This window comes from Schistocerca gregaria, chromosome 4 (genome assembly GCF_023897955.1).
Source record: "Schistocerca gregaria isolate iqSchGreg1 chromosome 4, iqSchGreg1.2, whole genome shotgun sequence".
NCBI classification, from domain to species: Eukaryota; Metazoa; Arthropoda; class Insecta; order Orthoptera; family Acrididae; genus Schistocerca; species Schistocerca gregaria.
Genome location: NC_064923.1, coordinates 343,063,425 through 343,090,607, shown reverse-complemented (window position 1 = coordinate 343,090,607; position 27,183 = coordinate 343,063,425). Strand labels below are relative to the sequence as shown.

The 27,183-nt window shown below is 41.3% G+C and overlaps 1 protein-coding gene across 3 annotated transcripts in view; it reads left to right on the top strand.

Moving 5' to 3' along the window:
- Positions 1 to 27,183, top strand: part of LOC126267380 (opioid-binding protein/cell adhesion molecule homolog) — a 363,466-nt gene that overhangs the window by 125,267 nt on the left and 211,016 nt on the right. For 2 of the 3 annotated variants that reach the window (XR_007549000.1, XM_049972564.1), the window contains exon 2: positions 2,140 to 2,169. The exons of the other annotated variant lie outside the window; for it this stretch is intronic. Coding sequence is in view for 1 of the 2 variants with exons in the window: in XM_049972564.1 (XP_049828521.1) it covers positions 2,140 to 2,169 (30 nt within the window). In the remaining variant the exon portion in view is untranslated. The remainder of the gene's footprint in view (positions 1 to 2,139; positions 2,170 to 27,183) is intronic. 3 annotated transcript variants of the gene reach the window in all.

Genomic DNA, 27,183 nt, shown 5'->3' with positions numbered 1-27,183 from the left:
AATACTCATGCGAAAATTTTGTTCACGGTTTACTTTCCAACAAAGCCAAAGCCATGTACTTGTAACAGATTCTGCATTTATTTTATAACCTTCAGTTGTCTCCCGTATCTATTGGAATAACTTTCCTTCTGTTACAAAAGTATTAACTATCTAAATTGTTGTAGGCTTCATAATATTACTGAAGTACATGACCCAACAGATGAAAATAGCGCCAACGTTGATCTGAGAACCCTTATAATCTCTGTTAGTTTATTTGTTTTCATTCATTAGGTGAGCAATGACACATTAGTGTTCATTGAAACTGTATTTCAGATGTTGAGAATTATTTCAGCCATCCCTGTCCTCACTTGCGAAGTGTTGTTATAACTTCAAGTAAGGAGTAGGAAAAATTAAGAACACCAGACCTTGGTCTTATAGACAGTACATCAAAGTGCTAATCCTTAAGTGATCTATTTCATCTAGTGTGGAATGCATTTTTCATCACGATGGTGTCGTTATCAGAAATATGTTAATTGCATGAGGTGATTCACTAAACTGAGGTGTAACCGAGCTTTGGTTATGTGGGAGATCTTTAATATAGAAGGACTGAGTTGCCTTGAACACCGTATTGTTTGGCACCGTCCAACAGTGAGGGGAGCAGGAAGACGAAAATTCGCGTCTGCTATTTGCATATATTCAAACTGAACAGTATTAACACTTTTAGCTCATTTGATCATTTGCGAGTGTTTCATTGACTGATTTAAAACAAAGAAACAGAATCAATAGCTTTTCACTGTAGTTAACATCGTTACCGCTTTCAGACAGTGGACTGTCAGACAGCTGTTAAGGCAAAGGCAACATGTGCTTCAGAGTACAGTAGTACCGATCTCACGATAGACCTGGCCTTCTGACCGACTTTGACAACTACATTATCTTTAAAAGAGTGTGATTCAGCCAGTTTTTTTTTTTTTTTTTTTTTTTTTTTTTTTTTTGCAGTGGCGACGTATCTATCACTGTAGTCCCATAGGCATTAGTTCGAAAATAATTGTTTCATTTATTCACGATGAAATAACAGCCAGCAGATGTTACTTAAGATGGTACACTGTTTCTGTTTCACTAACGGTTTTTGTTGCAATGTTCTTAGCAAAGGAATTGCCAGCGAACTTTGGTCTCCAACAAAAGTTGTTCTCCATAACGTGATCTATAACTCTCGACATCTGATGCAAAGACTTGGCAACACTCTTTATTCATTCTGGACTCTGAACAGTGGCTGCCGTGTAACACATTCACGGAGAATTAGTTTTACATTTAAAGGTTTATCGCAGTTAAGGTAATGATATCCACAAGGAAGTCCACGTCAATATTTTATCTAGTACGTAGCACTGAGAAGCTCCATAGAATACCTTCCGAAAGGGGAGTAATACTGTATCAAGCTGGATGTCATTTTGGATCGTATGGAAAATCGGAGCAAACTGTTCACAAGATCTCTGATTCATAAATTATCTCTATAAATAACATAGTGCACGAACATAAATCGTAATCCATAATGCCACAATATTCTGATGTTAACAGTATTTGTATGACAATCCCCCTCTGAAAGTAGATTGACTTGCGCCTTTTTGCCAGTCAGTTGTAGTTCTTTCTTGCCCCAGATGCCATTTCACGTACAATGGTGCAGGCCCATTTTAACTGATTATTCTAAGAGATTTTCGTCGATTTTCTGTTCCACCATCACACTACTCACTCATCCGATGACTAAAAGTAGTAGCCTTATTATATTCTAATTGTTTGGGCTACTGTACCACGACGAACCTCTCTTAAACCTCAAAACTTTGCTGTACATCAGCAAGTGTAAAAAGTGTTGTGTATAGCACTCCTCATTTTTGCATAGTGATATTCTGTCTTTTCCTTTCCCAGAGACGAATGTTTATTTTGTTTCTCCTTGTGCATTTGTAGTGAAAATCAGTCGCTATTACGAGTAAAAGACGTTGGAAAATTTGTAGTAGAATTTCAGGAGCACCGTTCATGCCAAATGGTGAAAAGAAAGTGATCCATTATGTTTGCTTCAGTATATTTTAAACGCACACGCACTTGACGTGATGTCTCCAACAGACAACTCGCGCATTTCTACTACTTTACTTTTTTGTTTCACTTTTGCAGAGCTCGTGGTGGACGCCTTCAACGGAACACGTATGTAAGAATGCCTGCAGTCGGCACATTAGAGAAAGTGTTCACTCTCACGCGAGGAGAGCGCAAGTGCTGCATGTAAGAAAATAGAGGGGAGAGGCGTCTACAGAAGTGTTCGAAGGAGCCTGGACTACCGTCGATGCAGGAGAAAAGGGCTACCGATGTCAGCACAAAACTGTCACTACATACTGCTAATTACAGATAAAAGGCGCTAGCAGTAATAGCCAGAGGACCCAGTTAAACTCTGTTTACACAGATGTCAAAAGTTATTAGTTCACTATTAACTAGCAAGATTTATGCTTCTGCTATGAAATACTCATTTTCGTATGTAAGAAAAGATGTACGGAGTGCACCACTCACTGGGCTAAGACTACAACGATTACTTAGACTCGAGTTCATCGACAAGTTTGCGTCAGGTTGAGCATAGTTCGATATCCTTGTTTTTTCTGCCATCAGTCTTCTGACTGGTTTGACGCGGTCCACCACGAATTCCTCTCCTGTGCCAACCTTCCCATCTCAGAGCAGAACTTGCAGGCTACATCCTCAAATATTTGTTGGATGTATTCCAACCTCTATTTTCCTCTACTGACTGACTCTTCAGCTCCCTCTACTACCGTGGAAGCTGTTCCCTGACATCTTAACTGATGTGCTACCATACTGTCCTTTCTTGTCAGCGTTTTCAGTATGTTCGTTTGCTCGCCAATCCTACGTAGAACCTCCTCACGCCTTATCGTACCTGACCACCTTATATTCAACATTCATCTGTAGCACCACATCTCAAATGATTTTCTTCTACTCCTGTTGTTCCACAGTCCACGTGTCACTACCATGTAATCCTGTGCTCCAGACGTATATTCTTAGAAATTTCTACCTAAAATTAAGGCCTACGTTTCATACTAGCAGACTTCTCTTGCCCAGGAATGCCCATTTTGCCAGTGCCAACCTGCTTTTGATGTCTCCTTGCTCCGTCTGCCATGTATTATTTTGCTGCCTAGGTAGCAAAATTCCGCAACTTCTTGTACTTCGTGGCCCCAACTCTGATGCTAAGAATCTTACCGTTGGTATCCATTCCCCCTGAGTTGCAATCCCACTCCTCAATCTTTCATTTATTTCCGCCATTGCTGCTTCGATGTGTATATGGGACAGTAGGGGCGAAAGACTACACCCCTGTCTTACACCTTTTTGAATCCGAGCACCACCTCCTCGGGATTCCAGTCTTATAGTTCCCTCTTGGTTCTTATGCATATAGTATACAGGATGATTTCTTCCACCATGTACGAACTCTATGGATTGATCGATGAGAGAATACTGACCAAGAGAGTTCTGATGAGCTTATGTCCGGAACTGCTAGAGACTATTTATTCAATTATACTTTCTTACAGAGACTGCGGTTAACACGCTTTGTACCATGCAGCCAAAGTTATAGTATGCATAGTTTCCTCCTAGAAGGTGGTACTGTTTTTCATACGTCGTTCCCTACCGCCCTCTCCTGCTATAGTAATTGGTAACGTTGTGTCCGATTCACTTCTCTTCCTAATTCACTTTGTATTGGATGTGCTACAGCGTTGTACACAACGGTTCCGTATTCGAATCGAGAGCTTGCCAAGATGGTGTTTACTTGCGGTAATGCAAATGGCAACGGGAGGCGGGGAGCAAGGTTGTATCAGGAGACCTGTCCCGCCAACTGCAACCACACCGCTCAATGTTTGCAACAGTGTTTCACAGTTTGTCTCAGTGTCGTTTCAGTAAGCAGGAAACCATTAAGGAAATACCTGAAATGTTCGGACGCCAGACTTGGAGGGAAACGTGGTTAACACTGTGGAAGGTGACCGCCGTATCAGTACCAGACGGTTGGCCCGCTAGTGCAGGATCAGACAGACCACACTGTGGAATGGTCCATGACAAGTGTTGCTACCCTAATCACTTACAGCGCGTGCAGGGCTTACTAGCGACAGACTTTCCTTATCGGGAGCAGTTTTGTCACTGGTTTCTTCACGAGGAAACCACGAATTCAGAATTTGTGTCATCCATCCTATTCATAGATGAGGCCACCTTTACGTGGAGTGGTATCTCCAACTTTCACAACAATCATCTGTGGGATAGTATGCAGAACCCCAAGATATGGTGACAGCGAATCATCAGCGTTGGTGCAGCCGGAATGCGTGGCACGCAGCCTAACAGGCCTAAACTATCACCGTCTTTTGCGGGTGACTTTGCCTCCCCTGCTCGAAGAAGTGCCATTGATGTGGCTGCTACATGATTTCGCTTGAGGCCACTTCACCGTTAACGTCCGGACGCATCTCAATCGTGTGTTGTGTGGTCGATGGATCGGACGAGGAGGTCCAGTTGCATGGCCTGCTTGTCTACCGAATCTCAACCAGTGTGATTTCTTGTTATGGGACCATCTTGAAAGTATCGTGTATGCAGAGCACATTCCAGATGTGGAGATCCTGGAGCAGCGTAATCGTGCAGCCTGGCCGATGTGAACGTGTGAGACAGAACATGCTGCGGCACGTACACGCAAGCGTTGACGCACATGGGAACCATTTTCAACATATATTGTAACTGTCGGTGCCTGGTACAGCGCGTATTAGAACGCAGTGTCTGTAACAATGTATGTTTGAATAAATGGTCGATAGCATGGACACCATTTCCGGATATAATTTCATTAGACATTTTTGTTTCGTACCCTCTCATCGATCAATCTCCAGAGTTCGAACCTTTTGATGTTGAAAGCTTTTCCCAAGTCATCAGGTCCTATGAAACTGTCTTGATTTTTCTTCAGTCTCGCTTCGATTGTACCATGAGAACAGCGTCTCTCGTGCCTTTACATTTCTTCATGAGAAACTGATCGTCGTCTAACAAATTCTAAATTTTCTTTCCGACTGTACTGTATATTGTTCTTGTCAGCTACTTGGATGCATGAACTGTTAGCTGATTGTACGATAATTCTCGCACTTACGGATTTTTCTGTCTTCGAATTTGTGTAGATGACTTTTTCCCGAAAGTCTGATACTACACCCCAAACACCAACGTGAGTAGATGTTATCTTTCCACTTCCCCATATCATTTTAGAAATTCTGTAAAATATTATCGACCTTTACAATTTGATTTAATCTTAAGTCGTCCAAAGCACTGTTGGATTCCCTCTCTCGTCCCTGTTATGTCTTATTTCTTCTTCCATCACGCCATCAGACAATCCCACCAAAACTCAAAGGCCTTGACTGTACTCTTTCCATCTATCTACATCTTAGTGTACATCTACATGGATACTCTGCAAATCACATTTAAGTGCATGGCAGAGGGTTAATCGAACCACCTTCACAATTCTCTATTGTTCCAATCTCGTATAGCGCGCGGAAACAATGAACACCTATATCTTTCCGTACGAGATCTGATTTCCCTTATTTTATCGTGGTGATCGTTCCTTCCTATGTAGGTCGGTGTCAACAAAATATTTTCGCATTCGGGGAGAAAGTTGGTGATTGGATTTTCGTGAGAAGATTCCGTCACAACGTAAAACGCCTTTCTTTTAACGATTTCCATTCCAAATCCTGTATCATTTTTGTGACACTCTCTTCCATATTCCGCGATAATACAAAACGCGCTGACTATCTTAGAAATTTTTCGATGTACTCCGTCAGTCCTATCCGGTAAGGATCCCACACCGCGCAGCAGTATTCTAAACGAGGACGGACAAGCGTAGTGTAGGCAGTCTCCTTAGTAGGTCTGTTACATTTTCTAAGTGCCCAGCCAATAAAAGGCTGTCTTTGGTTAGCCTTCCCCACAACATTTCCTGTGTGTTTCTTCCAATTTAAGGTGTTCGTGATTGTAATACCTAGGAATTTAGTTGAATTTACGGCTTTTAGATTAGTCTGATTTATCATATAACCGAAGTTTAACAAGTTCCATTTAACACTCATGTGGATGACTTCACACTTTTCGTTATTCAGGGTCAACTGCAACTTTTCGTACAATTCAGATATTTTTTCTAAATTGTTTTGCAGTTTTTTGATCTTCTGATGACTTTATTAGTCGATGAAAGACTGCGTCATCTGCAAACAACAGAAGATGGCTGCTCAGATTGTCTTCCAGATCGTTTATATAGATAAGGATCAGCAAAGGTCCTATAACACTACCTTTGGGAACGCCAGAAATCACTTCTGTTTTACTCGATGACTTTCCGTCAGTTACTACGAACTGTGACCTCTCTGACAGGAAATCACAAATCCAGTCACGTAACTGAGACGATATTTCATAACCCCGCAATATCAATACGAGCCGGTTGTATGGTGCAGTGGCAAAAGCCTTCAGGAAATCCAGAAATACGGAATCGATATGAAATCCCTTGTCAGTAGCACTCAACACTTCATATGAATAAAGAGCTAGTTGCGTTTCACAGGAACGATGTTTTCTAAATCCATGTTGACTGTGTATCAAAAGATAGTTATCTTCGAGGTAATTCATATGTTCGAACACAATATATGTTGTAAAATCGTGCTACATATCGACGTTAACGATATGGTCCTGTAATTTAGTGGATTACTCATGCTACTTTTCTTGAATATTGGTGTGACCTGTGCCACGTTTTAGTGTTTGGGTACGGATCTTTCGTCGAGCGAACAGTTGTATATGATTGTTAAGTATGGAGCTAATGCACCAGCATACTCCGAAAGGAACCTAATTGGTATACAGTGTGGAAAAAAGGACTTGCTTTTATTAAGAGATTTAATTTGCTATCTGCAGTCTTCTGGAATTTTCATTACACTGTTAAAGTTACCGCCCTTGCTTTTACTTTAATCAAAGCCTGTTTTGAAATTTCTGTATAATTAGGCCCTCCCGTTACTCGTTTGTTTCTCGATTTCTACGGTTTTCTTGCAGCCATTTCACCTTAGATTCCCTGCACTTCATATTTATTTCATTCCTAAGTGACTTGTATTTATGTGTTCCTGGATTCTCCCGATCACATTTGTACTTCCTCCTTTCGAGGCTCAACTGAAGCGTTTCTTGTGTTACTCATGGTTTTTTGTCATTTCCAATCCTTGTACGTATCTCTTTCTTTCCAACTTATGTGATTGCTGTATTCCTGTCTGTCTATGAATATTTTTGTGTTTCTGTCTTTCATCTCTCAAGTATTTCTTCTGTTACCCATGGTCCTTTGCAGCTACCTTCTTTGTACCTATGTTTTTCTTTCCAACTTTTGTGATGCTCTTTTTAGATATATCCGTTACTCTTCAACTGAACCACCTATTGAGATGTTGATTGCCGCGCTGTTTACAACCTCTCTTCGTATCTTACTACTTCCGAGTCCTTTTAACCTTGATTTTTCCTGACCATTGCCTTAAACTCCAGCTTACTTTTCGTCGTGCGATTTGAGTATACATCAGCTACTGGATACACCTTAGAATCAAATACGTGATTTGATAATTACTACCTGATCGGGATGTAACCTAAGTGGGACCATCCCATATCTACTGGCCTCTTCGAAGTATGCCTCTTCCTCTTATGATATTCGCTGTTACTGATACGTATTGCTGAACTCATTTAGCTTTTCTCGTCTCTCGTTCCTTATACCAAGTCCACATTCTCCTGCAATGCTTTCTTCGGCTCTCTCCGGCCAACCATATACAAAATCCCCATGGCGGTTAGATTTTTATCTCCCGTTACTTACTGAAATACCCGTTGAATATGATCATATATTTTCTCTATCTCTTCATCTTCAACTCGCGACGAAGGTATGTATACCTGAACTGCTGTTATCTGTGTTGGTTTTCTTTCGCTTCTGGTGGGAGCAACCCAGTCAGTGAACTGTTCACAGTAATTCAGTCTAAGCCATAACTTCCTATTCCTAACGAATCCTACTCCCATTATAACATTATCTGTTTCTATTGATATTACACTATAGTCGTCTGACCAGAAATGCTTGTATCTTTTCCATTTTATTTCACTGACATTCACTGTGTGTAGACTGTAGCTTAGCATTTCCGTTTTCAGATTTTCTTGCTACCCTGGTACACTGAAACTTCTGACATTCGATTGGTAGAACGTTACACTTTCGTTGGTTATACAACTCATGGTCACCTGCCCCTTATCAGTTCGCTTCTGGTGGTCCTAATGGGGGAGTAGTCCATAATCTTTGCAATTGGAGAGATCATCATGATACCTTTACAACTGCAGGTCACATGTCCTGTGGATACACAATATTTGTCTTCAATGCAGTGGTTTCTACTGCCCTTTGCATGCTCGTACCATTCAGAGTTTCTGATTCTTCCGACTTCTAGAGATCTTTTCACCCCTAAGAACCGGAGAGTTCCCTGAACCTCTCTCCACTCCTCCGCCCTCATTGACAAGGCCGTTGGTTGAATGAGGGTGGCTTCCTATTCCAGAAGCCTTCGGCCGCCACTGCGAATGGTATTTAACACAATTTAAGCTGTGGCGGGTTTCGAACAAGAGAGGCACGATGTACTACTAAACGTTCATAGATAAACAAAATATCCCAGCAGAACATAAAGCATGACCAACCATTAACGAATGCGAACCCATACAACCGCGGCCTGTACCGGGTGATCAAAAAGTCAGTATAAATTTGAAAACTTAATAAACCACGGAATAACATAGACAAAGAGGTAAAAATTGACACACATGCTTGAAATGACATGGAGTTTTATTAGAACCGAAAAAGCACCCCATATTGCTAGGTGCGTGAAAGATCTCTTGTGCGCGTCGTTTGGTGATGATCGCGTGCTAAGCCACCACTTTCGTCATGCTTGGCCTCCCAGGTCTCCAGACGTCAGTCCGTACGATTCTTGGCTTTGGGGTTACCTGAAGTCGCAAATGTATCATGATTGACCGACATATCTAGGGATGCCGAAAGACATCCGAAGTCAATGCCTAACCGTAACTCCGGACAGGCTTTGCAGTGCTGTTCACAACATTATTCCACGACTACAGTTATTGTTGAGGAATGATGGTGGACATATTGAGCATTTCCTGTAAATAACATCATCTTTGCTATGTCTTACTTCGTTATGCAATTATTGCTATTATGATCAGATGAAGCGCCATCTGTCGAATATTTTTTGAACGTTTGTATTTTTTTGGTTTTAATAAAACCCCATGTCATTCCAAGCATGTGTGTCAACTTGTACCTCTCTATCTACGTTATTGAGTGATTTATTCAATTTTAAAATTTAGGCTGACTTTTGATCACCCAGTATATTAACTGCTTTATATAACGAAACTGGTGATGTTGCTATTTTAATTTCTATAGCTTGAATGCTAAATTTTGTTGGTTGGAATTATATTTACTATTATGACTTTATATCTATTTCTTTTAAAATAAAGCTTATTACTATATTAACTGTTTTAGCATCTATAGCTAAAAGAGCTCAGATTCTCTTTTATTCACGACTTCCTGCTGCTATGGTCAAAGATGCTAGCACTGCACCACAGGTGGGCATTCGACTCTACGTCTTTTAAGTGCTATACATTAAGAGGTGTAATCAGATGTGAAACGTTTAACGCAATAAGACAAATATTAAAGTGAGGACAGTAAGCTAGGTGTAAGAAAACAGAGCGGTGCAGCGTGCTTTCAAGCATCAGGAGTAGTTTTCGCTAGCGTTGATACAGGAGGAAAAGGTTATCGATGTTGGCACCAGACTGCCAATACTTAATGCTACTACAACTGGAACCGATAGCTATAAAAGGAAGAGAACTTAGGGACACTCTGATGCTAAAATTTTTAACTATATGTCTGTCCTGACGCAGTGCAAGCGGTCTCTATTTATCTAGTATTTGAGATTGACAATACTTAACGACCTACAATAAACTTTACACATAATTCCAAACCATTACGAAACTTTTTCTCGCTGACACCACCCGCAAAACGATGAAAGGAAAAAGTTTTTCGCTTACTACATTTTCGTTGTTCTGCAGTAAAATTTCAATATTGCGCGTGACGTTTTAATTTACTAACTCTTTACTTACTATTCTATTCGCAACACATGGTGTAGTCGCTATTTACATAAATCATTGAATGTACCTGCAAATTTGCTTCATAAACATTGTCATAAACATTTAGAAATGTGAGAAACTACCTTCTGTCTAAAATGGAGCGATAATTACCCAGAGTATATTCATCTAGTGTATTATAATGAGAGAACTTAGCGATTACTAACACAAATTAATCATAATTTCAGGCCATTCCTAAAAGATTTCTCGCTTACACGCAAAAATATTTAACATACTGCTACGTGAACATGACGTGTGATGTAATTAGGTGTCTCAAAATACTCTCTACATGAGAGTTTCATTCTTTAAAGTGTGGAGGGTTTACTGTGATTAAAGAAGAAACGTTTTAAAGAGTCGAGAGTTTAACTGTTATTTCCGAATTTAGGATGATGAAAGAAGTTACATTTTAACGTGTGAAATATTATAATTAGTATTTGATATTCAGAGCGTCCCATTTATCTTGACCACCCTAATTAACTGTTTGTCCAGATGCAAATTGCAAAATGATTGAAGCAAATGTTCTTTAGCCATCAGGGGGACATCAATCAGCATGATTGCCTTCGTTGTAGCTTCGTTTTTTACAGAGATATGAACAGCGGTATGACGTTTCAAATAGGCGTCTGTCCCATCCGCCACTAGTTGTCAGTCTTCACACGGGGTGCTGATATATGGAACTACTTTCATCGCCCTCAAAATAGAGCACAAAAGGACATCATTCCGCCGGTCGCGAATAAATGGAGACACACCGCCACGCTCGGCCAATTTGCCAAGTTCCATTTCGGAGCTGCAGTCCAGCAGTTGAGGCATAGCTCCAGGTGACACAGATCATCACCTGTCGCCGGTATAGCGAGCCGCTATTAACGAGTGATCGTCAGACAGTAGTGACATAGCGTCAACAGACATTCAGTATTCAGAGACATAACTCAAACTGTTAGATACAGCAGCCCAAGCTGAGCTTCTATAGATTACATCGTTCCCTGTCAGTATTTTAGGTTTGATAATTGGTTCAAGTGGCTCTGAGCATTATGGGAGTTAACATCTGAGGTCATCAGTCCCCTAGAACTTAGAACTACTTAGACCTAAATAACCTAAGGACATCACACATATCAATGCCCGAGGCAGGATTCGAACCTGCGACCGTAGCGCTCGCACGGTTCCAGACTGAAGCCTAGAACCGCTCGGCCACAGCGGGCATCTAGGTTTGATAAGCGTGTAGAACTTGAACTACACAGAGATACATCATATATAAAAGCTGAGTATTCTGTATTACTTCTTTTAATAAATGTTTAATACTTGTTTCATTTTGTGTTGCTCCTACTAATGTAAGCACATCAATTGTAACCTTGCAAGCTAGCTACCTTGAACTGAATGTTCTGTAGTAAAAGGTTCATTTTGTGCTATCCTCGACGTTTAGCATGTGACCTGTTTTGGGGAAAACCAATTGTTATCACCTAAAATACAGGTCCCGAATTAAAATTGCTTCTGCCCTCAATTCACTAAAATACACTCTGTTATTCATTTATTTATCGTAAGACTTCAGAAACGCAAAAAAATTGTAAAATGTCGAGCGTACATACAGAGTGTTACAAAACTATTAATTCACATTAACATGGGAGGTAGAGAACATCGAAACAGATATATTTAATTAAAGTAGATAAGGTCCCTGACGGCAATTTCTGATGCTAGGGACGACTTACACATAAGGTTTTCTAACATGCAAATTACAGCAGTTGCTTTCACAGGAACTACTCGAATGCGCGACCATTCCTCTGTATGCACACAGTACGTCTTGGAATGCTGTGGTACGTTCGTACAGAGACTCATGGCATTCTCACAATGGTACCAACAGCGATGGCAATCCTAGCGAAAAGGCCCTGTTCTGTTTCCACAAGGTTTTCTGCATCATGTGCTTCATATGTCCCCAGAGGAAGAAACTGAGATTTCAGGTCACCTGGAGGTAAGGTCGCAGGGCCACCTCGGCTGATGCATCCATTCAAGAAAATTCGCTCTCAGATTATTTCTCATTTTGGTTCTGAAATGAGCTAGCCCCTCAACGATTTAGTACATCCTTTGTTTAACGTTCAGACATACATCCGTACATAGAGCAGGTTTTGTTCGTCAGAACACATCCCAAGTCAGCGACACTGACACAAGGGCTTACGTCAGTACCGGTAACAAAATGTTCCTTAGTATTACAAGTGTATTTCAGAGACATACTTCCCTCATTTAAATATATTTGTTTTCATATTCTCTACGTTCTGTATAAATCTGAAAGAAAAGTTTGGGAACACCCTGTATAAAACATAAAATCATATAAACAATCATCTTGGGCATTTACACCTATGAGCCACGACATTATAACCAACACCCATCGTGACGTTGGATGCTGCCTGGTGACGTTGCGGGCAAGTGATGCGGTAGCAAAAGTATGTAAGGAGAGCAGACACTGATGGTACATCACCCTAGCAAAGATAAGCGCTGCAAATGAGGAAATTCGTGGATATAAGCTACTTTGACGAAGAAAAGTTTAGAATCATGCAGAGTCTGTGAACGAGTATCTCGAAAAGACGAATGGGCGGCGCGGTTCCTTCCGTCCTGTCTACGGCGAACCTCCACGTACCTGTGAACCTTGTCTCAGCACATCATCAGTAGGAAAGCCGAGCGAAAACGTAATAGGTACAAAAATAAAAATTGTTTTTGATGGAGAATTCTAGACAAATATTAAGCCTGTCGGTACCTAATTCAGTCACAGTTTTTAGCCACTGACCTGCTCAATACGCCACACGGAATTTAAGTCTTTCTCGTCACAAAATTCACTTAAAAATTCCAAAATTTCTACACACCCATCGGAATAATTATGCCGTCACCTTCCTACACTTTTGATGCATGAAATACTGGTAGATCCGGTAACTTATCATTTCCATCGGAAAAAGTAATACACACGTCCGAACTGTTTCATTGTTAGGCTCCGACTCCTCTCTAGAATACACTACGTCTTCTCTACCAGCAGAGAAAGGCGAGCGAAGAATATTGCTTTACCATTGGTCAATTTACTCAACAGCCAACAGCAAAACAACATTCTCCCGCGTCAGTCCGCACTTTTCATCAATAACCAATCGCAAAATAGTAAACCTAACGACTACACTTTTTACCGACGTAATTCTCTAATATTCTGAAGTTTTGTTTATGCATAAAGCTATTTGCTATTGTTATTTATACCTGAATTAACTTTCCCTTTACCATAAACTTACTTTACAAATACATTCTACAAAAATCCCCTTTGTCCACATCCATACTTCTTCGAAATGTTCCCACACTAAATCCCACTACATAACTCGCTAAACAATTATCTTCATATTAACCTTAAACCACACTCACACATCATTCATACTGTTAAAACACATAACATTTTACATACGCAAAAAGACGTAATAGAACTTTATGAAAATACTAGAACAGTTTATGAAAAACATTCTATCACTTTAGTGCACTCTAGTGGGCACAATCGAAACTAACATCACAGTCCCTCTATCCAATATTGTCCTCTATGGGCTGATACATAAACTACGTGCGCGTCTAGTCTCGCGTCACCATCTGTCACTATAAAGCTCTGAGACACATCTCCCACTTAACCGCCTCCAAGGCAGGATCGGTATACCACGCTACGCCTCACTAAGATGATCGAATGTTCACTTCCTACGGTCGTGAGCATCTACGGAAAGATGTAGGAGGACAGTGTAAATACCACTAGGCGCTAATGCACGCGCAGGTGTTTCGGAGGGCGTGGTTTATTGCACATTGTTGAATATGGAGCTCCGCAGGGGGCCACGCCTCCGTATTCGCATGTTGAACCAACAACGTCGTCGGCTACGATTGCAGAGGACACAGAAACATCGGTATTCGACCGTCGATCAATGTAAGGCGTCGGCACTTCGGGCGGATCACAGTTTTGCTACACTATGTCGGTCGTCGTTTCCACAAACGCCATCGATGTGAACGGCGGCTCGAAACGTTCAGAGGGCCACGGGCGCAGGCTGTGGGAGCACTGTTAAGATATGAGAGACTTCCTCCTGCGCTTGCACGGGACCTGCGGTAGTAATCGAAGACACGCTGCATCCCTTCATGCTTAATGTCTTCCCCGATGACGCTGTCATCTTTCAGCAGTATAATCGTCCGTGTCTCGGGGCCAGAACGATGCTACTGTGGTTTGAGGAGCATTATAGTGCACTCACATGGCAGTCTCGGCAACTAAACTCGACTGATGTAAATCCTATGCAGTCTGTGTAAGTCGCTATCAGCAACCATCATCGTGAACGAAAATCAACGGCCCGTTATTTACTCGAATTACATGACCTGTGCATATACATCTAATGCCACATACCTCCACAATACTAACAAAAAGCTGTCGAATTCCCGATACGCTGGAAATGTGATGTGTTTCGCTTCAAAAGACTGACAAACAAGCTATTAAGCAGATGTCATATTGTTTTGGCTCATCTATGCATGTATTCTATAGACTTTGGAGTAGCCAGCAGGATGTCTTCTGGTCTACCTTCGTATGTAAAATAAATGTAACTCCATTCTATGTCTGGGGTTCGGGACTTCGACTGGTCGATTTACAATAATAAAATACCAACACCCGTTATTTTGGTTTTATTTGTTAGGCAACCAGTTTCGACATTATCTAGGTATGTTCTTGTGGAGAATTATTCTGTCGTATGTCTAGTGGTCTGTAGTTCCTCGCAGTTAGAAAGTGGGAATGGATGCATACCCCATTTGCGTGGAAAATAAACACATGTGCTCGTTTGGGTTCTAATGCTGTTTAGCTTTGACCATATTTCGCGTGACATGTCAAGCCTCGCTAGTTTTTGGGTGGTACCCGGCATGTCACTATTTTGTTGTCCATTTCATACTGGAGTGCACGTATTACGAGTAGCAATGTTGAACTGATCTTCCATAGCGACTCTTGCTGTTACCGCTCGTGCTTGTCGAAAGAGGATTCGGTTGTGATTGGCATCATTGATATCTTCATGGACTGGTAAATTTTTACTGTCCATGATCTTTCGTACGTGTTCATGAAAGCACTTATGTCTCGTAGCTGAGGGTGGCTTAGTGCTGGAAGCTATTCTGTAGGTGTTGGTTTGATAAGCCCAGCATTATTTATGATTCCTACAAAAACACCGTGAAGCCCTTACTAACCTTATGTTACAGTTTCGGGTCTCACGAGCAGCCAGTCACTCGTAACAGGAAGTTTATGGTACTAAATCGAACGCGCTACAAAAAGGATTACAAAACGGATTGTCTGTGACGGAATTCTCGCTCAAATTTTACACAGACTGACCAGTACGAATGCTTAGTTTGCGGTCACGACTTGTTTAATACGCCGTGCGGATTTTGCGTTATTCAGAATTCACAGTTTACACATAAAAATAGGGATTCATCGCATTCGTCTCTGTCACACGTCCGTGTTCAGTTTTCGGCACATTACTCATTACTCCGAAAAATTATAAACCTGTTAACATTCGAACATGTTAGTGGCTGAGCTCCGAACAGTCCTCAAACTTCACAGAGCATTTCATTGGCCCACAAAATTTGAGCGAACTATTGTCTCCTGATTGGCTGATACAAATCATAAGCAATTCGATATTAGACCTAAGCCGCGCAATCCTGAGTATTTTACATTTGACCAATTACAACGTAACAGCTTTTATGAAAAATTTATTAAAAAGGACTTTATGATAACCACAAATATGAAAATTTCTCCCCCTTTAACTAACTGGATTACCGTAATTTTTTTTCTTTTTTCGCAGTCCTATAAACTAGCTAGCTGCAATTCACAGAATTCCCCCTTTTTTTTCTTTATTGGATTTCGATTTCCCCCCGGAGTGGGGTGGGGGTGGGGGTGGGGGGTGGAGGCTGACAGTAGCATAATAAGTCGCTTTCCAGCCTACAGAAAAGTTAAGAAACAGAATTAAGAGAAACCATAACAATAAAAACAGGCGATACAAGTATGGCTGTTAAAAACTGAAACATGGCGAAACCTTACGTAGAAAATATAGGAACAAAGGATCAGTGATGCTGATTAAAAGACGTAGTACATAGACAGGCACCATTAAAAAACACAGCGACAGAGTGGCTTCTGTTCACAACAGTTAAAAACACACCTACCGGCAGTATGGTGGCTGTTCGCAACGCTAAACACGCACAGAAACACTGCACTATAGAGTAAGAAAGCATATGAGAAAGGGGGGGGGGGGGGCGACGACCGGATAGAATGGAGAAAAAAAAAGAGCAGGGTTCCCTCAAGATTGTGATTTAATCTCTCTGTACAACGACAGTTTTCGCAGTATCCTGTACTCAGCTAATGAAGAAAACGATATTCATTTATTATATTACTTTTCATTCACACCATGAGTCTCACTAAATTTGCAATAATAAATGGAAGTCGTAGCAGTCACAATAGATACAGTTTTGTTTCCCAAATATACTGCTTTAACGACTTGTGATTTGATAGTTCATAAGATGCTGACACCTTTCGGCTACAGCCATAACTACGTGTAGCTAGCTACTGGAACGTATCACACCTCTGTCGTGTCGGAAACATGACTCATGTATGAAGCTATCTGCTCGCAGTGTTTACCCTTCGCTATGGTCGCAGGTTCGAATCGTGCCTCGGGCATGTATGTGTGTGATATCCTTAGGTTAGTTAGGTTTAAGTATTTCTAAGTTCTAGGGGACTGATGACCACAGATGTTAAGTCCCATAGTGCTCAGAGCCATTTGAACCATTTTTTGTTTAGCCTTAACTAGGCGCGGTGTGAGACGCTACCAAGCCTCATGTTTCGTGGAGTTTACTTCTCCGACATGCTACATATCACTTGCGAAGGAGAGGGCCATGGTGTAGGCTGCGTTTGCCACCTAACTCCGCCGTGTCGGTACCTGCAGCGATCCTGTCGTACGAGAAACCCACTGCTTCTGTAACCAGATTGCCGACAGAAGTAGATCTGACTCCTACCCGTGAGTGGAGCAAAGCTGTTTGTGACTAACGCCGAGGCCATGGTCTCACTGTCTCATTGTCACTGCGGTATTCTACCGACTACCTTCAGTGGGCGAAGACGGCGCTAGTTCGTGGACGGTCTCAGTGGTCGTGACGCAGAATTATAGTTCTGACGTGTAATTACAGAAAGTGGAGTCGTTCTAATGCAGTGATTGGTACCCACCAAAGAATTGCAAATGTGACATAAGTTCTCGTCGAAAATGAAATTTTCTGTTTCCTTTTTTAAAACTAGTTGTGGCTTTCTGCTTTGAAAACATATTTTGTGTTTAGAAAGTACATCACCTAAAGTTATTTGTACGCACTTAATAATTTCAATAAATAGGTTTATGTACGTATCATGAGTTTCAGAGTTTTTGCAAGGTATATACACGATTTACGCGAGGATCTCTTATTTTGTGTACTAGCGAGCCATTGCCTCATAGGGCGGGTAACAGCACATAGATCTCATAATTCTTAAATGATTTCCATTAAACGGAAAATACCAGAAATTATGGTTGTCTACTAATGTACGAGGGCTATTCGGAAAGTAAGGAACGATAGGTCGCGAAATGGAAACCGTAGTGAAAATTAAAACGATATTCGCCGATCCGACTTAGACGTTTGTCGTAGCGTTGTACCAACTTTCCAATACCCTCGTTATAAAAGGCAGTCGCCAGCGCTTTCCGCCAATTCTCTACGCTGGCCTATAGCTCGTTGTCTGTGCTAAAATGTTGTCTTCATAGGCAGCGGTTCATGTGAGCAGAGATGAAACTCAGTGGAAGACAACTACGGGCTGTATTGTGGGTAATGAAACATTTTCAATCGAAAACGTTGCAGGAGTATCTTCATTCCCGCTGCAGGTGGCGGAGAATTGTTTGAAGAAGAAAAAGCACGCCAGTTATGTAATGTTGGGTGCATAACTTCAGGCGAAATTTCTCACCTGGCCCTCGTACTTGGCGGGAGACACTATTGTTCTAGGTATCTTTATGTGCTCCCTGTGTGCTCAGAACTAAAAGGAACGTCGTAACGCAATCGACGGGTATACTAAAGACACTGCCAATCGCGACTGTGCAAAACTTCATCGGATTTTCACTGTGGTTCACTGTGGTTCACTGTGGCTCACTGTGGCTCACTGTGGTATCGTTCCTTACTTTCCGAATAACCCTCGTACAACATAAGCTAGTTGAGGAAGGGAAGTAAAGCTTTGTCATCCAATAACATAACTAATATGAACACTTTCCCTTAGGCCGTGCAGCTCGCCCACCTTCCCCACAATCTCATAGGGAGTACAGTTTTTGACAATGACTAACGAATTTGAAAACAAATGACGAAATTGAGGTCTGTCTATTGACGTACTGTCAAAGCGGATTTAGAAAACGTCCTTCTTGTGAAACACAACCAGCTGTTTACTCACACGAAGTGCTGAGTGGTGTTAACAAGGGTTATCAAATTGATTTCCTATTTCTGATTTCTAGAAGGATTTTCACGCTGTACCTCACAAACTGCTTGTAATCAAACTGCGTGCTTGTTGAATATCGTCTCAGTTATGCAACTAGACTTGGGATTTCCTGTCAGACAGGTCACAATTCATAGCAATTAACGGAAAGTCATCCAGTAAAACAGAAGTGATTTCTGGCGTTCCCCAAGGTAGTGTGATAGGCCCTTTGCTATTACTTATCTGTATAAACGATTTGGGTGACAATATGAACGGCCTTCGTAGGTTGTTTGCAGATGTCGCTTTCGGTTATTGACCAATAAAGTCATCGGAAGGTCAAAACATATTGCAAAACGATTTAGCCAAGATATCAGAATGTTGCGAAAATTGGCCATTGACCCTAAATTATGAAAAGTGTGAGGCCACCCACATGAGTGTTAACAAGGATACCTTAAACTTTGGTTACAAGATAAATCAACCAAATCTAAATGCCGTAAATTGAGCTAAGTACCTAGGAATTCCAATTACGAACAACTTGAGTTGGAAAGAACACATAGAAAATGGTGTGCGGAAGGCGAACCAAAGACTACGATTTATTGGATGAAGATGCAAAAGATCTGCTGAAGAAACTACCTACACTATGGTTGCCCATCATCTTATAGAGTTCTTCTGCGCAGCGTGGGATCCATACTACATAAGGTTAACGGAGTATATCGAGAAAGTTCAAAGAAGAGAAACACTTTTTACTATCGAGAAATAGGGGTGAGAGCGTCACGGACATGATATAGGATTTGGGGTGGACATCATTAAAACAAAAGCGTATCTCGTTGCGGCTGGAATGTCTCACGATATTTCAGTGGCCAACTTTCTCCTCCAAATGCGAAAATATTTTGCTGACGCCGACCGACACAGCGAATCGATCATCGTAAAAAGATAAGGGAAACCTTAGATCGCACGGAACGATAAAGGTGCTGATTTGTTTTCTACCGCTGTTCCAGAGTGGAATAATAGAGGATTATTGTTTACGTAGTTCGATGAATCTCTTTCAGGCACATAAGATTGATTTGCACACTATGCATGTAGATGATGTAGATGGTGCTGTCTTGCTTCTTCTGTATTTCTCTAGTTTCGGTTTCATCAAATCGTTAACACCACAGGTGCACTCAGCCTCGTGATGCCAATTGAGGAGCTACTCGACCGAATACTAGCGGCTCCGGTCAAAGAAAACCATCATAGCGACCGGGAGAGCGGTGTGCTGACCACACGCCTCTCCTATCCGCATCCTCAGGACGACACGGCGGTCGGATGGTCCCGATGGGCCACTTGTGGCCTGACGACGGAGTGCTTTGCTTTACTGACATAGCGCCTCTAAATACGGGTCTTCCAATACAGTCAGTCAATGACAATGATAATATATCTTGACACCTAGACTTTCAGATATACATTAGAATACACAGCACCATCAGCGGTTTTATTTCCCACAGATCCATTGGTCTGTAGTTGTTATGCTGATGTTCTTCAATTTTGTTGCCGTACTATTCCAGTTTAACGTTTGCTAATTTCAAAATTAGTTGTAAGAGTTTGTCGTCAAACATAAAGTACCAAGTATCTTCTATCTTAGGATTATTGCCTCAGTTTAAGAGCCTTTGTGATGACCGGTAGCCATCAGATTATGTTATCACGAGATATTCTTCTAGCTTTAGCTGGCTCATTTGATTTCCAACAAAATCCCGTTTTTCCTCTGTAAAGACAGGAAATTGAAGTGTCGTTATTTGCTTGGTCATCTGTGCAGGAAAAATGGTTCAAATGGCTGTGATCACTATGGGACTTAACATCTGAGGTCATCAGTCCCCTAGAACTTAGAACTACTTAAACCTAACTAACTTAAGGTCATCACACACATCCGTGCCCGAGGCACCATTCAATCCTGTGACCGAAGCGGTCACGCGATTCAAGACTGTAACACCTAGAACCGCTCGGCCACTCCGGCCGGCGTGCAGCAAAAGTCAAGACCTGCAACAGAGTCTTATTCATGAGAGGAAGACCTGAAGGTTACTTTTTCAGGGGGTAATTAAGTATAACATTCGCAATCGTCAGGAAGGTAATTCTCTATACCCTTTTACACTCTATCTACTTTCTCCTTCACTGTAGCAAGTTTGTCTTAATTTCGATCGTCCTCTTTCAATACATCGGTTCGTCTTCGTTTTCGTGACGTAGATAGAACCTGCTCCATTTTCCTCACCTTAGAAATATGCTAAACCTACTGACTTAATAGAATGCAGTTCGCTGCCTCTAGTTCTACACACAAGAAATAAAGTATCACTAATAGACACGCAACAAAACTTGGGTTACTGGAAGTGACTATTCTACAGACGTTCCGATATTTGAGAAAACCACTATTTCTTCACGTGTAACCGTTACCATCAGAAATGACTCGGACCACAAACCGTATGAAGCTACCGAGGCATTCGGCCAACAGCGCAAATAGTATTCTTAGTCTAACAAAATAAAAATGCATGTATGGCCTGCCGGTTCATACTTCCTTTTAAGGGTTAGAAGCTCAAGCTGTAATGCACGTCAAGAGATCGCCATAAACAGATTCCAGCATTTTCTATAGTGATCGTTGTTGCTAGACATGAGGTTGTGTTTTGTGGAGCATTTGTAAACGCTACACATTTAAGGCCTTTACAACACACTGAACCTATTTAGAATACTCTGTAGTTCATCAGTTACAGATATTACTGCAAGTAAGGTTATATGTAACAGTAATTTTATTTCAGAAGATGCAGCACATAAAAACTTAATGTCATAAAAACTTAATGCTATAATTTAGAAACTGAATAAGAAAGTACATTAAGCTTCTATTACAGGGGTGTCTAGAGACAGAACTCTGAAACTTGGACGTAGGTACAACACTGTCCCTTACAAGAAAGAAATTCTTTGCATAGAAAGGATAAGAAATGTAACATAAATGCGTCTCGCAATCTATGATCTGAAATCACCACTTGACTGGAAACACAAGTTTCGAACTACTTAAACATTTTATAATAATTAATTGAACGCTACCTTATATTTCATTATGCACGCACTGTGACTGTCACACCATTTCCACTTCATGTCTATACTTAAAATTCAACCTGTCATTTATAACACGGGGAGAATCTGTATCAGAAACATAAGGCCTAAATGATAACCTCAAACAATAGAGTGTTCTAGTGAGAGAGGAAAGGTTTTGAGAGTCAGTTACCTTTGACATTGGGCGTCGTCAGTTGATATTAGTCGAGAATGCCTTTAAGATGACAAAGACGCCATTATCAAAGCCTCACTGAGTCTGAAGGAAGTCGTGTAATTGGACAACTAGAAATTGGATGTTCCTTCTGCGATACTGCAGAAACACTTTTCAAGTATGTAGCCACTATACATTATTACTGATAGCGGTAGTCACGAGAATGTACGGTGGCGAGAAGACGGGGCTCTTGACAGCCACATGGTACTACCGAGAGTGAAGACCATCATGTTCAGTGTATGGCTCCTGCGCATTGTAGTGCATCTGCTGGAGTAATTTGAGCAGCAATTGGCACAACGGTGACACAACGAACTCTCACAAATCGGTTATTTAAACATAGCTCCGAGCCACACGCCCTGCAACAAGCATTCCACTGATCCAAAACCACCGACAATGGCGATTCCAGTGGTGTCAAGCGAGAGTTCATTGGAGGGCACGCCGCAGGTCTGTTGTGTTTTATGATGAAAGTTGGTTCTCTCTCGGTGCCATTGGCTGCTCAGTGTTGATAGGAAGGATGCCAGTCGAGGGTCTGTAGCCTGTCTGTCTCCATGCTAGACACATTGGACCTACAACTGGAGTTGAAGTCTGGAGTGCAATTTCATATGACAACAGGAGCACTCTCATAGTTATATCACGCAACCTGACTGCAAATTTGTACGTCAGTCTGGAGATTCGACCTGTTGTGCTTCCAGTCACGAACAGCATTCCATGGTTTTCCAACAGGATAATGCTCGCCCACATATCGCTGTTGTAACACAACTTACTCTGCAGACAGTCGACATGTTGCCTTGGCCTACCCGATTGTTGTTGTTGTTGTGGTCTTCAGTGCTGAGACTGGTTTGATGCAGGTCTCCATGCTACTCTATCCTGTGCAAGCTTCTTCATCACCCAGTACCTAGTGCAACCTACATCCTTCTGAATCTGCTTAGTGTATTCATCTCTTGGTCTCCCTCTACGATTTTTACCCTCCACACTGCGCTCCAATACTAAATTGGTGATCCCTTGATGCCTCAGAACATGTCCTACCAACCGATCCCTTCTTCTGGTCAAATTGTGCCACAAACATCTCTTCTCCCCAATCCTATTCAATACTTCCTCATTAGTTATGTGATCTACCCATCTAATCTCCAGCATTCTTCTGTAGCACCACATTTCGAAAGCTTCTATTCTCTTCTTGTCCAAACTATTTATCATCCATGTTTCACTTCCATACATGGCTACACCTCATACAAATACTTTCAGAAATGACTTCCTGACACTTAAATCTATACTCGATGTTAACAAATTTCTCTTCTTCAGAAACGCTTTCCTTGCCATTGCCAGTCTACATTTTATATCCTCTCTACTTCGACCATCATCATTTATTTTGCTCCCCAAATAGCAAAACTCCTTTACTAATTTAAGTGTCTCTAATCTAATTCCCTCAGCATCACCCGACTTCATTCTACTACATTCCATTATCCTCGTTTTGCTTTTGTTGATGTTCATCTTATATCCTCCTTTCAAGACACTACCCATTCCATTCAACTGCTCTTCCAAGTCCTTTGTTGTCTCTGACAGAATTACGATGTCATCGGCGAACCTCAAAGTTTTATTTCTTCTCCATGGATTTTAATGCCTACCCCGAATTTTTCTCTTGTTTCCTTTACTGCTTGCTCTATATAGAGATGGAATAACATCGGGGAGAGGCTACAACCCTGTCTTACTCCCTTCCCAACAACTGCTTCCCTTTCATGTCCCTCGACTCTTATAATTGCCATCTGGTTTCTGTACAAATTGTAAAAAGCCTTTCGCCTCCTATATTTTACCCCTGCCACCTTTAGAATTAGGAAGAGAGTATTCCAGTCAACATTGTCAAAAGCTCTCTCTAAGTCTACGAATGCCCGAAACGTAGGTTTGTCTTTCCTTAATCTTTCTTCTAAGATAAGTCGTAAGGTCAGTATTGCCTCACGTGTTCCAACATTTATATGGAAATACAAACTGATCTTCCCCGAGGTCGGCTTCTACTAGTTTTTCCATTCGTCTGTAAAGAATTCGTGTTAGTATTTTGCAGCTGTGACTTATTAAACTGATTGTTCGGTAATTTTCACATCTGTCAACACCTGCTTTCTTTGGGATTGGAATTATTATATTCTTCTTGAAGTCTGCGGGTATTTCGCCTGTTTCATACATCTGGTTCACCAGATGGTAGAGTTTTGTCAGGACTGGCTCTCCCAAGGCCGTCAGTAGTTCCAATGGAATGTTGTATACTCCGTGGGCCTTGTTTCGGCTCAGGTCTTTCAGTGCTGTGTCAAACTCTTCACGCAGTATCGTGTCTCCCATTTCATCTTCATCCACATCCTCTTCCATTTCCAAAATATTGTCGTCAATTACATCGCCCTTGTATAGACCCTCTATATACTCCTTCCACCTTTGTGCTTTCCCTTCTTTCCTTAGAACTGGGTTTCCATCTGAGCTCTTGATGTTCACACAAGTGGTTCTCTTTTCTCCAAAGGTCTCTATAATTTTCCCGTAGGCAGTATCTATGTTACCCCTAGTGAGATAACCCTCTACATCCTTACATTTGTCCTCTAGCCATCCCTGCTTAGCCATTTTGCACTTACTGTCGATCTCATTTTTGAGACGTTTGTATTCCTTTTTGCCTGCTTCATTTACTGCATTTTTATATTTTCTCCTTTCATCAATTAAATTCAATATTTCTTCTGTTACCCACGGATTTCTACCAGCCCTCGTCTTTTTACCTACTTGATTATCTGCTGCCTTCACTACTTCATCCCTCAAAGCTACCCATTCTCCATCTACTGCATTTGTTTCCCCCATTCCTGTCAATTGTTCCCTCACGCTCTCCCTGAAACTCTGTACAACCTCTGGTTCTTTCAGTTTATCCAGGTCATATCTCCTTACGTTCCCTCCTTTTTGCAGTTTCTTCAGTTTTAATCTACAGGACATAACCAATAGTTTGTGGTCAGAGTCCACATCTGCCCCTGGAAATGTCGTACAATTTAAAACCTGGTTCCTAAATCTCTGTCTTACCATTATATAATCTATCTGATACCTTTTAGTATCTCCAGGGTTCTTCCATGTATACATCCTTCTTTCATGATTCTTAAACCAAGTATTAGCTATGATTAAGTTATGCTCTGTGGAAAATTCTACCAGGCGGGTTCCTCTTTCATTTCTCTCCCCCAATCCATATTCACCTACTACGTTTCCTTCTCTCCCTTTTCCTACTGCCGAATTCCAGTCACCCATGACTATTAAATTTTCATCACCCTTTACTATCAGAATAATTTCTTTTACTTCATCATACATTTCTTCAATTTCTTCGTGATCTGCAGAGCTAGTTGGGATATAAACTTGTACTACTGTCGTATGTGTGGGCTTCGTGTCTATCTTGGCCACAATATTGCGTTCACTATGCTGTTTGTAGTAGCGTACCCGTATTCCTATTCTCCTATTCATTATTAAACCTACTCCTGCATTACCCCTATTTGATTTTGTGTTTATAACCTGAACAGAAGTCTTGTTCCTCCTGCCACCGAACTTCACTAATTCCCACTATATCTAACTTCAACCTATCCATTTCCCTTTTTAAATTTTCCAACCTACCTGCCCGATTAAGGGATCTTACATTCCACGCTCCGATCCGTAGAACGCCAGTTTTCTTTCTACTGATAACGACATCCCCTTGAGTAGTCCCAGCCCTTAGATCCGAATGGGGGACTATTTTACCTCCGGAATATTTTACCCAAGAGGACGCCATCGTCATTTAATCATACAGTAAAGCTGCATGCCCTCGGGAAAAATTACGGCTGTAGTTTCCCCTTGCTTTCAGCCGTTCGCAGTACCAGCACAGCAAGGCCGTTTTGGTTATTGTTACAAGGCCAGATCAGTCAATCATCCAGTCAATCATCCAGCCCTTGCAACTACTGAAAAGCCTGCTGCCCCTCTTCAGGAACCACACGTTTGTCTGGCCTCTTAACAGATACCCCTCCGTTGTGGTTGCACCTACGGTACGGCTATCTGTATCGCTGAGGCACGCAAGCCTCCCCACCAACGGCAAGGTCCATGGTTCACGATTAATCCCATACAAAGAGGCTATTTCAGTTACAGGGGGGAATTTACATTTGTTGGGAATTTATTAATTTTAATGGAACATTTCAATGTTGTAATTTCTTTTAGTGCTAAATGTGTAACAAATATAAAAATGCATGTGTATACACACACACACACACACAATTTTGTATACAGTTATATAAAAAGATTTTAATTGCAAGAAATACAAGTTTAGAGGTAGTCAGCTGCCACAAAATAGACACAGTACTTTTCTGAATGTATAGAACAAAAGATCTGAATTGACTACAATGGAGAGTACTTAGTGGGTAAATATATCGTTTAGTAATGGCAAATCTCTAAGGAACTATGACTTACAAACTGTAATCTGGAAAAAAGCATACCTATGCTTTATTACTGACTGTCATATATATATTATAATTCTTGTGTGACACTAATTATTAGAAGATGTATGTTGCTGGCTTTTAAAGAATAGCTGTTGACAGATAAAGTCATTTAGTAAGAGGTGCAGTCTTGTCACACCTTTTAAGACTTCTGTATTGCCCTGGGTGTGTGATGATCCTGCTTGTCTTTATTTCCACAAATTCAGTCTTCTGTAATTCTTTTAGGTCTTTTATCTCAGTATCTGTTTTCACACAGTCCATTTCTGCACAGTACAGAAGACTATGATTTTTCAGTTTTGACTGGAAAGCCACACAAAACTCTGCTTTCTCATTAATGGGCTGGTCTATATCTGGGCAGCCTCCAGGACGTGCTGGAAAATATATCCACAATTTATGGAAAAATCTAAGTGACAGCTACCTTAAACAACTAACAGAAATTTATTACATATGAGAACAAGGCATTAAATAAAAGGGGTGCACTTTGTAGCTACAACTTATATGGATATCACCGTAATACTTAAGCTCCTGGGATCAGGTCTATTTCAAGTTGAGTACACATGGGACATCATTGGGTGATAACTGTAGCGTTATCAACAAACAGCATTAATCGTCTCTGTATATAATGAAACAGTCATGGAACTCCATCCCACAAGCTGAAATCCGGCACTCGTACAACGCGATTCATGCACGTTTGCTTACCTGCATTCATCATTCTGGCTGTCAGACCTGTTATTAACGTACCAGCATTTCACATCTGCAATGGCTTACCTCGATTGTTGCATTAACATGCGATC